This window comes from Solenopsis invicta, chromosome 13 (assembly GCF_016802725.1).
Source record: "Solenopsis invicta isolate M01_SB chromosome 13, UNIL_Sinv_3.0, whole genome shotgun sequence".
NCBI lineage: Eukaryota > Metazoa > Arthropoda > Insecta > Hymenoptera > Formicidae > Solenopsis > Solenopsis invicta.
In genome coordinates, this window is record NC_052676.1 from 9,624,179 (window position 1) to 9,638,037 (window position 13,859).

General features: G+C 32.3%; 2 protein-coding genes across 2 annotated transcripts; both read right to left on the reverse strand.

The window, feature by feature from the left end:
• Positions 1 to 5,323: 5,323 nt before the first annotated feature.
• Positions 5,324 to 6,270, reverse strand: LOC105201351. Its single transcript, XM_011169337.3, has one exon. The coding sequence runs from the start codon at positions 6,235 to 6,237 to the stop codon at positions 5,755 to 5,757; it is 483 nt and encodes a 160-aa protein (XP_011167639.1). The 5' UTR covers positions 6,238 to 6,270; the 3' UTR covers positions 5,324 to 5,754.
• A 3,629-nt stretch (positions 6,271 to 9,899) lies between these two features.
• On the reverse strand, positions 9,900 to 13,609 carry LOC105201352 (replication stress response regulator SDE2). The gene is made up of 2 exons (XM_011169338.3): positions 13,344 to 13,609; positions 9,900 to 11,315 (listed from the first exon to the last, which is right to left on the reverse strand). The coding sequence occupies exons 1-2, from the start codon at positions 13,437 to 13,439 to the stop codon at positions 10,587 to 10,589; spliced, it is 825 nt and encodes a 274-aa protein (XP_011167640.1). The 5' UTR covers positions 13,440 to 13,609; the 3' UTR covers positions 9,900 to 10,586.
• Positions 13,610 to 13,859: the final 250 nt, after the last annotated feature.

Below are 13,859 nucleotides of genomic sequence, written 5' to 3' on the forward strand. Positions count from 1 at the left end.
TTAACAAAACAAATATTTAGATGTAATTAAATATAAAATAACTTACTTTTTTTTAGAAAAGATAATATGCCATTTTTCTGGAACTCTGCATATCTCGTACCAGTGCTGTTAAAAAACCAATTTCTGGTCCTATGACAATATTATTCTGCAACGATAATCCATGGTCTTCTTTTACGATAAAATCCTAGTTACGAAGAATCTCGATGATCTAGCAGGTGGTGAATTACGTAACGCAAGTGAATCTCGTGTGAAGTTTTGTATCAGAAAAGAATCTCAACAGTAGCCAACGATGAAAGAAATCGAGAACCAAATTTGTACACTCAGCTAAGCAAATGTTTGAAGACCAGCGTCGAATTTGAAGGCTGACGATAGATCACGACATGGTTGATCACTTTTGTGCCTCTCTAAAACACTCTATTAGTACGCAAAATTGTAGAAAAACAAATAACTCACGTCCGAGATGCCCTTTTGGTTGACGACTGCAACAGAATCTCACAGCGAGAAAGAAAATGGAATCAAGCCTCTTCAAGATACCAAAAGAAATATAAGGCTGTTTATAATGACACTAAGGAACGGCAGTGCAAGTCATTTCATTCAAGTGCGATTCAAATGTTCTTCTTCAGCTTCATTTTTAAAATGCAACTACTTTGCATACAAACATCACTCTTCTAATATTCTTAAATATATACTTATATAGGAAAAAAACATGAATTATCTAATTAAAATTATGTTAAGACATGAGTCCGTTCAAATCTAGATATGAATGCAAATATAATGAATATATTAATAGAAATTGGAATCAATATGATGTTTTTATATAAATTCAATAAATTAAATCTAGAAACTCATATTAAAAAAAAAATCAACATAAAATTAATTCTCAAGTTAGTTTTCAATAACCTTGGTAAATTATTCAAATCAAATATTTCACACAATAAAATTTAGTAATCTTTAAGGAAGTCAACAAGTAGTGCTAATTTTTTAATGCTCAATAACTATTTGTTTAAAAAAACCAACGCTAACTTTTCAAAATAATTAATAATAATGAAATACTTAAAAAAGCGAAATGACAAAAAATATTTTTTTTTTTGAAACCGTTACCTGACTAAAATTCTGCAGCTTACCTCTATTACACTGCTCTACTCCATACATTTTTCTTAACAAGCTATTATCTCATCGAGTCACATGCTATTATCTTCCTTAATTATACCATAAATTATCTTCTTTCTAATTAACTCTATTAAAGTTCACACTTTCGGTCCACACAACCTATGTCAAATTTTGTAATTTGCATCCTCTTCAGAAAAACTGTATTTTCCAATACCTTTTTGTTGCAAAACCTATAGCTATCTCTTGAAGAGATAAAGTTCTTGATGAAAGTATTCAGTGCAAAAGTTCGTGTCTGGGTCCTGCTTGCTAAATTACTATTCCAGTTTTAATTATAAATCGGGTACGAACTTTTGCACTCACCCAATACAATGAGACGTTTTTGGAGACAGCTTACTAGAAATTTCCCATCGAACTGAATTGCTTCGCATCATTTCTTCTTTCAAACTAGTATATCAATTTTCATACATTTGCTCTCCTTGCTTCTTTAAAAACGTGGCATCGTAAAACAAACATCACCTCGTGAACCATTGTCGTATATGATCAAATCATCCTACTTATTCCATGAATAGAACACATGTTGGGTATAGTGAACGTTCGAATGACTGCTTTCTGTGAAAAAACAAAATGATATTTGATACCCTTCCACCCCTCCCTTAATGACATTTTGCTAACCCCTCTATATGTAACCTTTCTATATTCTGAAAACAATGTAGACATTTATATATTGACAATCATGAATAAAATATTGTACACCTTTTTATAAAAACTTTTAAAATCGATACCTTCTAAAAACAATGTGTTTTTTTTCTTATTTCTAGTTAGAAAATTTCCGATTCATTTTTATTCAGTTATATTGTAAAATACTTTCAATTCTTTTGATACGAGATTGCTTCATATTTGACAAATATATTGTCGCAATTTTTTCTAAAAAAAAAAAAAAAAATTACGATAAGATAATTTAATTTTAAATAAATTAATGATGAAAAGTGATTGGATATTATCCAAAATTGTCCTTCGATTTTTAGATGTCTACAGATTCCAAGTGTGTCTCAAATTCTTAAATTATTGAAGCTTTATATCCCTTTTTGCGATTATTGCTTAAATTTTATATCCTTGAACTTAATTCATTCCGAGATTTTCAACTTTGCAGATCCGTGAGTTCGAAGTATCCTTGTAGAAATGTTTCGTGCAAACTTTAATTTCGTGTGGATTCGGATGACATTGTATCTTTGTAAACTAATCGAAGTATGGGACATCAGCATATCATCACATCGATACATCAGCGATTGTATCTTGTGCTCTCTCCAAGTTTCTTCGTCGCCATTGTGCAAAACAGCATCTTCCTCCTATGACTCATAAAAACATTGTTGTCTTGTCCCCCCCTTCCCCGTCCCGTCTAACATATATCGCAAGGTACAAGGTACAAGGATCAGCAATAATCCATCGTCTCTCGTTACCTTCATCGTTCTCACGCAATACGCAAATCCAGCTAGATCTCCCGTTGATCACGAAGCAACGCGTAGTCCTATAGATTGTCGAGTGTGCAGACAGTGATATGTCGGAAGGGCCACTTCTCTAATCTATGAAAGATTTAGAGCTAGCTTTGTCATTCTGCCGCCTGCTGTGTGAAACACAAAGAGAACCGAGCAAAACAAAATATAACATATAGATGTATTATAATTGATATAAGGAACGATAGCTAGTTACGCTAGCAAATTCACTCTGACTCGCATTCTTTCTTTCAAGCCGTCCAGGTTCTTTCAAACCTCCACGATGATCATTTTCAATAGACTGCAATCTATATAGGTATACCACGCACATTCTCGAGCAACTCAAACCATACTCTTCACGGTCCACTGGTCGAATGGGACGAGATCTTCCAAATACACGTAACTCTGTCAATCAAAAAGGTTTGTTTCATTTGCACACCCCCCCCCCCCTCCAACCCTTCTATCCTTTTACAACTCATCTTTATAAAGAAAATTTCAATATAAAATACTATCAAAATAGTATTCAATATTTTGTTACTAAAAAATGTCTCGTATTGAATTATCGCATTGAAATATTGTCTAATTTAGTATACCTATAATTACCGGATAAATGATTTGTTAAAAAATCCAAATATATACATATAAAAATTTCACTTATCTAGGTTTTACCAAGTCATAATAAACAGTATCGCTCAATTGGTATTAATTTAGTACTGCTATTCATACTTGCTACTCATACACACTCTTCTTTGGGCTTTTATATTTTATATATTACACTATTTTGCTCCTCGTGCCTCGATTCCCTCTCATTTCTCTGGTACTTAAATCCTTAGTATGGCAGTTTAAAATTGGAAGTTTGGGAGATCCGTGAAAAAGCCAAGATTCTTTTTCAATTCCATAGACTTCGACTCCGAAAGTTCTGGATAATCAAAGTTGCTGGACATGCCAGAGATCTCTGAGTTTCAGGATACTCAATCTCCAAGCTCTCGAATCTTTGAATTTTGAGATTTTTCATAACTGACATTAATTCAAGATTGCTTATGTAAAATAATATCAAGATGCATATCATTATTAAAAATTGAATAAAATTTAATTCCTGCTTGGGTTGAAATCAATATTACCAAATCGAAAAAATCTAACACTTCCATTTTTCTTTATATTCAATACATTCTTACATAAACACCCTTTTTTATCGACATCTTTTACATCCTGCTAAATCTCTGGTATCTCCTGAAAGCTTCTTACTCTTCAAATATCTAAAACATACGCGTTAACATCCTATCCTAATCATAGTCTCGGCGTGGCCGAAAATTGCCCAGATGTATGAACATATTATTACGGCAACACCAGACAAGCATATATATGTGGCTTATCTTTATATCACACAGGAAAATCTTTCGGTAACTCAAATTGGTTATCCACATGCTCGCATGATGAGTTACCTTATTTGAAGTATACCAGCCTGTCGAGTAACGGCTTCTCGCATCCAAAGATATTTATCCTATGTTATTCAACGAGAATCGACTTGTTCTGGACCTTGTCCGGGAAAACGACCGATTCGGGGGAAAATAGAGGCCTCACCGCATGAAATTTCTCATTGCAGACTACCACGCAGATGAGCTCGGTATCGTGCAGAAGACAATTTTGCTTGTGCGCCGATTCAACCAGTCTCTAGAAACACAGACTTTTCTCCCTCCCTCTCAAAAACGCAGATATACTCCCCTATGGTTTCTTTCTCTCTCTTTCGCTCACTGCAATCTTATAGGTACAGTTTTCTAAGCCGGTGACGACGACGACGACGTCGTCCATGCTGGTAGACCCTTTGTTCGCGATAAGGTGAATTTTCTATGGATGTCTATGTGCCAGACTGAAAAGGATTGACACATTAATAAGTTGGTGAATAGAGAAATTAAGAAAAGGAATTGTTTTACATTATTTGCAAAATGCATTTATTCATCTTACATAATCTCATACTTTCTCCTTCATCTGCTTCATCTAATCTGTATCACAGTTTTGTTACAAATGTTAAATATAAATTAAAAGTATCACAAATATCTTTCGGCTGTACAATAATGGAGATCTTTTATCTTTGTTATCTTGATCCTAAACAGCATAAAAAAAAATCTTGGAAATAAACAACAGAGAAATCCATCTATGTTAAAGCCTTGATGGGTTAAACTTGATACATAAAATTTTGGAATCAATTCATAATTTGATAAATAAGTCTTATCTTTCTGAAAATGAATTTTATTATTTTTCAAATTATTTGTTATACTGTTAAAGATCAAGGAAAGTTAAATGCTATACACTAATAGAACTATTATCACAATGCAAGGCAGTATTAAAATATATCTATGATTTTACAAACTTAAGGAACTTGAAAATATTTCTTTAAACAATATAAAAACCTGTCCTTCTTTCTGTTTTCTGTGAATATTTTGCTTTAAGTATACATAATGTTAGATATATTACATTGACAAGTTAACTAAATAATGAAAGTACTTTGGTTTCGATACAGTTTACAAACCAACTCGACGATAGGTAGGAGCGCCGATGTGCGTGTGTGCGTGCGCATGTATGAAATTCCAAGGATCACTTGCACCTGCATTACAGCAACTTTCTCTTTTTCTCTTTCTATCCCTTTCTTTCCACCCGCATCCGTGCCATCTCAAACGGTGAGACTGTAAGTAAAAAATACCAAATATATACCAAAGTAACAATAAGACTGCAAAGATTGCCGCAAGGTTGCTGAGGACTATTTGGCCAATCTTCCAGATGCGTCGAGGTTGCGGATATTGAAATAGACGACCCAGAATTCACTCGAGATTTACTCGAGTTTTAGTTCGCGCGCCAAACATTTCTCACTCTATCCGAGCTGACAGAGAAGAAATAAGTAGAAGCCATCGAGGTATCATCCATGAATGACGTAATGTCGTATGAACATTATCAAGTTCATTTTCTAGCGCGCTGCAGTTGATAAAGTGCGTTATCGAGAATTAATGTAACAAGAAGTATTCGCTGATACGACTCCTCCCATCGTTTGAATAAACTTGGACACGTTTGAAGATATTTTCGAAAACTCTTTACTGTTGCAGATCTTCATCGATCGACGCTTCAGTGATCACCTGAGAAAACGAGGCTTCTTCAAGCTTAGTCACCGCTGCACATGCGATTTAATTTCACTAAGCTGCTGAAGAAAATCAACCATGCTGCTGAGGTCCTCGCACAAGTTTCCTTGCCAGAAATTGTTGTTTCTTGAGTCATGATGCTGGTCGCATCTCTCATTTTCTCGTTCAGCTGCATTGTACATGCCACAGCTGCCGTACTCCACGCCCTTGAGGAGATGCTTTCTCAACCGTCGCCAGCGCGTTATCCTAGACAGCTGTTTAGCCCGCAGCTCGTACTCCGCCTTATTCAAGGTGTGAGTCAGCACGGCTTCCACGCGGAAGTCGCGTTTCGGGCTCCTGTGACACTTGAGCTTCTTCTGACGCACGTTGGTGATCCAACTGTTCAGTTGTTCCGTATGGCTTGGCTTGCCCACCTCAATCTCCCGCGGTCGATCGACGTCTCTTATTATCGCCGATAGTTGCGTCACATGCGCCTCGTAAGTAGGAACTATTCTAGCCATTTGCCCCATCGTATAACTAAGTATGGATTAATTATTGAATACACCAACCTGTATCCAACTCGCGTCTAGTCGATCGCTCGTCAGCAACCGTTGGCCTGGAGCGCGTACAAGCGAGTAAGATTCGATCACGCCGTTCAGAGAGGAATCACGGAATGGTCGAATGACGCACGGAGTGGGGACCTTATGTACCCGAGCCCCGCCGAACGGTCGCTACTAAATGTAACCTTACGCGCTAGCCCACAAAGTAGTCCCACATTTGCATCGAGAAATATATTCAATGTCGCAGATTTTCTGCATATTGGCGATACGATTTGTTTATTTGGAACAGAAAATATATTTTAAGATCAAGTCAGGCGTGAATTTCCGCCTATAAAGTAAAAATCAATGCAGCAGGGAAAACGCATTGCGGCGTAGAAAATGAGTAACGCAGGCAGCGCGGTCGTGACGTCATACAATGCTGCGTACCGTTAATAGACGATTCTCGACATCTTTCGACAAAGTACAGTCATTTCCAAAAGTTTAAGTCGATTCAATACAGTATATAAAAAGATGGAAACAAAAGAAAGCTGGAAATGCAGGCTCTTCTATTCTATTGTTTATATATAGGATCTGTTCTTTGTTGTCGCGATATATATTATATATTTTCTGTATTTAAGAAAATTTTATTGACTATCGAATACCAGCTAAAAGTTGTCGAATTTTTACAACTATAGAACTTTTATAACTATAAACTACTTAGATTTATACGTTTTTCTTCTAATCAATGACAAATTATGAGAATGTCTGAATTTTGGCTGCTAAGGACAAAACGACAGATAATTTGACTTATGATCCTTGTTTAAAAGAACCTGATAAAAAATGATGGAAAAAGATTTAAACTGCATCGATGTTTAATAATAAAGTTATTGTTTTAATTCGACTTACATTTGAGCTGCAATAAAGAAGTTATCTATTTTTATCTTATCTTCTTAAGAATATCTTAATTAAACAATTAAATAATATTCCAAATGTGCATTTTTTATACAACTTTGTCAAGTTATCTAATGCAATTTGAAAATTACAATTTGCTTTATATACATGTGCGTATGTAAGAAATATAAAAATAATTTACATGTAAACAAAACAAAATTTTTAAAATTAAAGTATTATCAAATAGGTTAGGTACATCATACATAAAATAATATTAATTTCAATAAAACTCAGAAATACCTTAATTAAAGATGATTACTCGATATACACTAAATAACATATAACAAACGATAACATCTGTTATTTATGATTAAAAAATAGGATAGGATTATATAGATTTTTTCTTATTTAATTCTATTGAACTTCGTAAACAAAATTTTATATGCAGCGTATAAGACCATAATTTTGATGCAAATTTAAGTAAATAACTTTTACATGAATAAGTAAATCTAAATAAACTTTTGCACAAATATCATTTTATTAGTTTTATCAACACATGTAATAAATGTGATTTTAGCGAACTTATAAACAGTCAAATCGCTTAAAAATAAATATTTTTTGTGAGTCAATTGCAAAAATGGTGGAAAATGACATATTTTATACATTTTGGAATTTTTCAAATTAATCTGGATTCTGTCCACAATCAGAGCAAAAGTAAGAGAAAAATTTTCAAAAAAACATTTAAAAAGTTTTGAAATATTTCAAATAGTTTTACTAAAACTCAAATAGTTTTATTACCGTGCACAACACAATTTTATTGTATTAGTATATAGATATAACATAAGAAAACCGATGAGAAAACCCGTTTGTGCAAGCAGTTATAGAGTAGAAAAAAATGTCGACAGTCTCTTTTGTACTTGCTTGTAACGGCTGATATTATACTGGACTACCTGCAGATGGGTGAAATTAAATGCGCCGCTCAACCTTTTCAGTTGCCAAACCAGTAATTTTGCGAATTTCGACGTCTACCAAGCGACATTTTTATTCAGAAGGATAATGTTTTTACAAAATGCAATAAAAATCAATTTCTTTGACTGCATAGACCCCTTAATTTATAATGTTATTTCCTCATCAAATTTGCAAATAAGTAGATAATAATTACAGTCGATCAGTTTGTAATTATTATGAATCAGCAAAGTAACAAATATCTGGGCTCACTTTTCCTTATATATATATAAAATTGTATATACTTAGGATGTGATTTATTACAATGTTATTTATTATTACAAAACATATATCGTATCTCGACCAATGATATTTGAAGATAATAATGTGATAAAATGATCCTCTGCATGCATTTCTATCTGGGTAAGTATGACGTCACAAAGTAAAATTAAAAGCAAAAATAATTATTAACAGTATGTAAAGACAATCTTTTATAATTTGCTAAATAAATATACGATAAATATGCGTGGAATAAATACTCTGTACCGAATCACTCTGTCTGAAAATTAAGGCTATTAATTTATAGTCGAATAGTCAGTATCTTAAAAATCAATCTCTTTTATAAAGATAAAGATTACTCATTAACTAGAATTTTGACATTGAGTGCATCTAGATGCGTGACTACTCACTGAACAATTAAGTAGCGATTGAAGATGATTAATTGAATCCGAAAGATCCAATTATTTTTAATCCAATCATCTTGTAAGTTTTCGGCGTTATCTGGATATTCCTTTATTTTTATTAAATATACATTTACTGGATTCCAAATAGTATAAAAGTAAGCATATGAAATTGTGGAATATAAAAAAGTTAATTTAATATAATGTATATGCATTATTATATGCATTGTAATATTCTTAGTATAAAATCATGATTTGCCGATTTTTTAAATATGTTTTTTGATACTCTAAATAATTAAAAACTTTTTGGAACAATTAATATTGAACTATTTTTTTCTTTTTGTTAATCCAAAGGATTAACTAAAGACCCCCCACTGTATTTTTTTGCTTTAAGTTAAAATTTAAAAATTCAAGATTATTTTTACTCAAAGTACTCATTTTTTGCAAATTTTTGCAACATACTTTTCCCAAAAAATTGCAATTACTTGAGAATAAAATTTTTTCGATTCGGATTTCATTTATTTTTATCACACTCTAAAGTATCGATTTCATATTATGAGCTAAAAAATATCCTTTCTGTTCAGAGATAGAGCGTGTTAGCATAGCAGTATGCCCGTAATGCCTGCTTCCCAAAAGTCGGTGCAATGAGATGTAGGAACGTGTGTATGTACAATACATACGTACATTGATAATTTAAGTATATTTATAAGCATCTGTGAAGCAAAAATTTGTAAAGTGCAGTATAAATCAATGCAATAATAAAAGCATAAATTTAAAGTGGTTTTTTTAATTATTCAAAAGAAAGTTAAGAGAAAAACAGCATAATTTGTGTATTGTATCAGTACCCTTATAAAACACTCTTATTTGGTCCTAAATTTTATGACGGATAGTCAATGGATTTCCACGCGAAGATCAAAAGTGCTGACACAAAACAAGTATACTGGTTATGGTGTCACTTACAAGGTTTCACAAATCCATAGGTGCAGGAAGGTAACAAAAAATGTGTGTGGAAAGCTAGGATTAATCAACCGCCGCGCGATGTTTCAAATTGCATTCAAATATAAGAGATATTTATTTAAATGTTTAACCTTAAACATTTTAAAATAACCTTATAATATATTAAAAAATAACAACTGATTTCAATATTACTGATATTCTTTTATTTATGTACTAAATTTAATATTCTTAGTATTATGTTTACATATTAAGCATGGAAGTTACCCTCAAATAGCAGCAACCAGTCTGCAGCTTGTTTAAACATTGCCCTATCCTTTACTAGAGATCCCAGGAAAAACTAGATAGTAGTAAGTGAAATCTAATCTAATCCATGATTTATACATGTTAACTTTAACATACATTCCTGAAATTGATGTAAAATCGATTCTTAAGTAAAAAAATTACACATATTTATATCATTTATATCAATTACTTTTACATAAAAATTCTGTTACATGCTATAAAACTATATATTACTTTTTTACCATTGAATTGAACGGTAGAATTGAAAGCTTGGAATTTAATGAGAACCGTTGTTTGAATCAGAAAATTCTTTGAAAAAATTCAAGCATTATTTGAATTAAACATATAATTTATTGCATCACATTAAGGAATATATTACAAAAAAATTATTTCAAGCAATTTACATCGTTAAATTTTTTACTCCATATACAATTATTAATAAATGACATAATGTGTTTAAAATTAAAGCTACATTTCTCTAAAATGTAAAGCAATTATTACATAAATCGAATATAAAGCAATTAATCCAACTTTAAAGGCGGCATAAATATAATTTTTCATTGTACTTTTTATACACATTTACGTTCAGGCTTTGATACATTTTGTATTTAATGAGTCATCATTCGACACTTTATTGTTTATCTGATTATCAATCAACGATTCAGAATTTTCGCTTTTTACTCGCTTGACACGTTCATCGATATTTTCGGTATCGTCATTGGAATGTCCGCTTTCAATCGACGCTTGTTCTTTTGCCTTAGGTTTTTCCATAGGCAGGGCCTCATCCTCATCACTATCGTCAGAATCCTCAAATTCATCGGAGTCAATCTCCAAATCCAACATAGTCTTGCGTTTACTGGTTTTACTGTTTTCCTCGTGTTTCCTTTTGATACCCGATGTACCAGCAATCTTGAATCCTTCGTCTACAGCGTCTCCAACTCTCTCAGTCAACTCTGCACGCTCCTGATCATAACGCTGATCTTTGAACTCGTGCCTCGGTTCAGCGCACAGTTTTTCCAATTTCTTTTGCTTGCGTTCCACCGCCTCCTTGTCCCTCTTGACCCGTTTCTCAATCCAAGCTTTCAGCCTTTTTTCCTCATTTATATCACGTAATCTGCGACCGCTGAGATCTCTGCATGCTTCACGATTTGTGGTCTTCTCAATCTGCGCGCCTATTGCACGTAACATGGATCCGAAACCACCTTTACCGCCCAATAGTCTTGGGACCACAGTTGCATGGCCATTCGAGCAGATACTATCTTCCTGTATAAGTCGACCATTGTACAGGATGTAATATTGATTCCGTAGAAGCCCCTGAAAACAAGAATTAGACCATGATATTTATTTATTAATATTATAATTGATAAATCTCTCATTTTAGACTTTAATAAAAGTACAGGCATTTCACAATAAAAACAAATAAAGAATCATTACTCTAAAGGCATTAATCAAGCATTAAAAACATATCTAAAAGTTTGAGTGCGATCTTGGAAATTTGTCATATTGTTAAAACATTTCACAAAAATGTTTTATTTATATGATAAAGCTGTTGTGTATTTTTAATAGATCATTTTACAAATGAGCTAAATACTAGATTTTCTTATGTGAGGCACTTATCACAAAAATTACCTATTCAAATTTTGGTTTTCTATTATAAAACATTAATAGTTTTATAATTTATCAACTAATGTAAGCATACTTTACAATAAACATTTCATGTATAAAAACTGGAAAACAATATATGAATTATATTTCGCATGTAAAGTTTGAAACTAATGTGATTATTATAAATTGATGGATGTTCCACAAAAATCAAATAATTATTTTTATTAATTAATTTTTGTGGGAAACATACGTTTATTTTTAAAAATTCTGGCGCAAAAATCAAATAGAAAACGAGAAATATAAATAGATAATAAATATAAAATTTTTACAAGATTTAACAAATCTAGAGAGTTCTCAAAATCAAAGTCTTTTTTTTTTACTTATTACATAGAACGGCATTGGACTGGTCAAAAGCAATTTTTAGGGCTCAATAATTTTTGCCAAGGAAATTTATAAACATTACTATATTCATTATTTCAAAAAGATTTTGGTTAACAGTAACTTGTTAACAGTAAAATTTTATAAATAAAAAATAAAAAAATTGCTGTTTTAAACTTTAAATAATATTTTCTTCACTTTTAAAAAAAAGTTATCATGACATCAAATAAAACATCAAAATTGTTCTAAAATAATTATTAAAAATAATTTTTTGATCAATTTCTCGAAATTTATGACATGATAGATTTCAAAAATGTGTCTGTTGCAATATGTCATATAATATTTTATAGAATCTTTCCAGAATTGTTATTACATAAAATTGTGAAAGATAGAAATCTTCCTGAAAACTTTTCACAATTGATGCTGTATGGATGGTAAATATTAAATTCCTACAAGAATCAAAGAAATCCAGAGAATGTTTATTTTTTTATTAAATAGGTTCAAAAAATATTAATCAAAGTTTAACTTTATTCTTATAGCTATTATGTCTGGAAAAAATTTGCTATATTTATTCAATTATTGATTTCGTTTTATATTGAAAGTTGAAAACGTCACATAGAACTGAACATTATGCGTCTTGTTTCTTGCATTAAAAGCATTGATCATAGTTTTACATTTGCTTTTCAACTTTGAACTGGATATCCATCCAATATCACCTAGTGTTTTCAAAACAAAGTTTATAATTGTATGGTTCCATAAGAATTTTGAACTTCTCACGTAAGATCCATTGTTTGCTCTAAACACATCAATTATGGCTGTTTTCCTTTTAGAAGACACAAATCAACACAAGTTAACACACTTGAACATAGTCTGACTCTCTTCCTGAGTAGAGTCGAAAAGTGAGTTTGTAAACGAAAAGCGAAGTGTGTCGCTTTGTGTTAAGTGTCGACTGTGTTGTCTAAAAGGAAAACAGCCTATATTACAATTATATTAGACTTTATTTTCTATATCACAGTGCTTATATTATTGTTATAAAAGAAGTAGAATTAGGTGTACTCGAAATTGTTGAAGAAATTACAGCAAACTGCTAGCATCGTACGCAATAGCAGATTGCGTGATTTTGTAACACACTTGGTTATCTGGGGTAATAAATATCGTCAAAATATTGCGGATCATAACTAGAAGTTTCAACTGCTCGAATCCAACTACTTTGAGAAGAAAGACGTTTATTGAATATATTTTTGTGGATTGTCTTCAGGTCTAGGAGGCAATCTCCAGACGTTTTCGATTTCCTCCGCAGATGGTTATATGATCGTAAATGGTAAAAGTAATTTAAGGTTATGTCTCAATATCACTTACCGTTGCTTCTTCGACTCTCTGTTTCAACTTTCGCACAGAGATTGGCGTATCAAAGCTGCATTTTATAGATGCTCCTACAATCTCCATGTTCACCATTTTTATTTATTTAAAAATATATTCTTATGATATACAAATATACGTCAAACGTCAAACAAAACTTGAACTTCTCGAGTCCCTTCTCCCTTCCTTTGGGCTGTGTTCGAAAATTCTACTTGTCGCGTAGAGTAACTTTGAGTGACCAATCAGGACGAAGAAATCTTAAGAAATCAAAATTTCTTCATCCCGATTGGTCACTCAAAATTATTATCTACTCGACGGGTAGAATTTTCGAACGCAGCTTTGTATGTGTTTTTACGGTCCATGGTAGAAAGACAAGAGATTTGTTTGCATTGTATGTTTCAACACATACTCCTTCTCACTCCAACGAGCGCCAATACGTTCGAACTAATGCTGTGATTGGTGATAAAAGTGATCCAAATGCTCTTGGAGCATGCGACACGAACAAACCTCAAAGGG

Excerpts from the sequence above, each read along its gene's own strand:
- LOC105201352 (XM_011169338.3), bottom strand. The coding sequence starts at position 13,439 with ATGGTGAACATGGAGATTGTAGGAGCATCTATAAAATGCAGCTTTGAT. Across the intron at positions 11,316-13,343 it reads AGAGAGTCGAAGAAGCAACG|GGGCTTCTACGGAATCAATA; the intron begins GTAAGTGATATT and ends TCTTGTTTTCAG.
- LOC105201351 (XM_011169337.3), bottom strand. The coding sequence starts at position 6,237 with ATGGGGCAAATGGCTAGAATAGTTCCTACTTACGAGGCGCATGTGACG.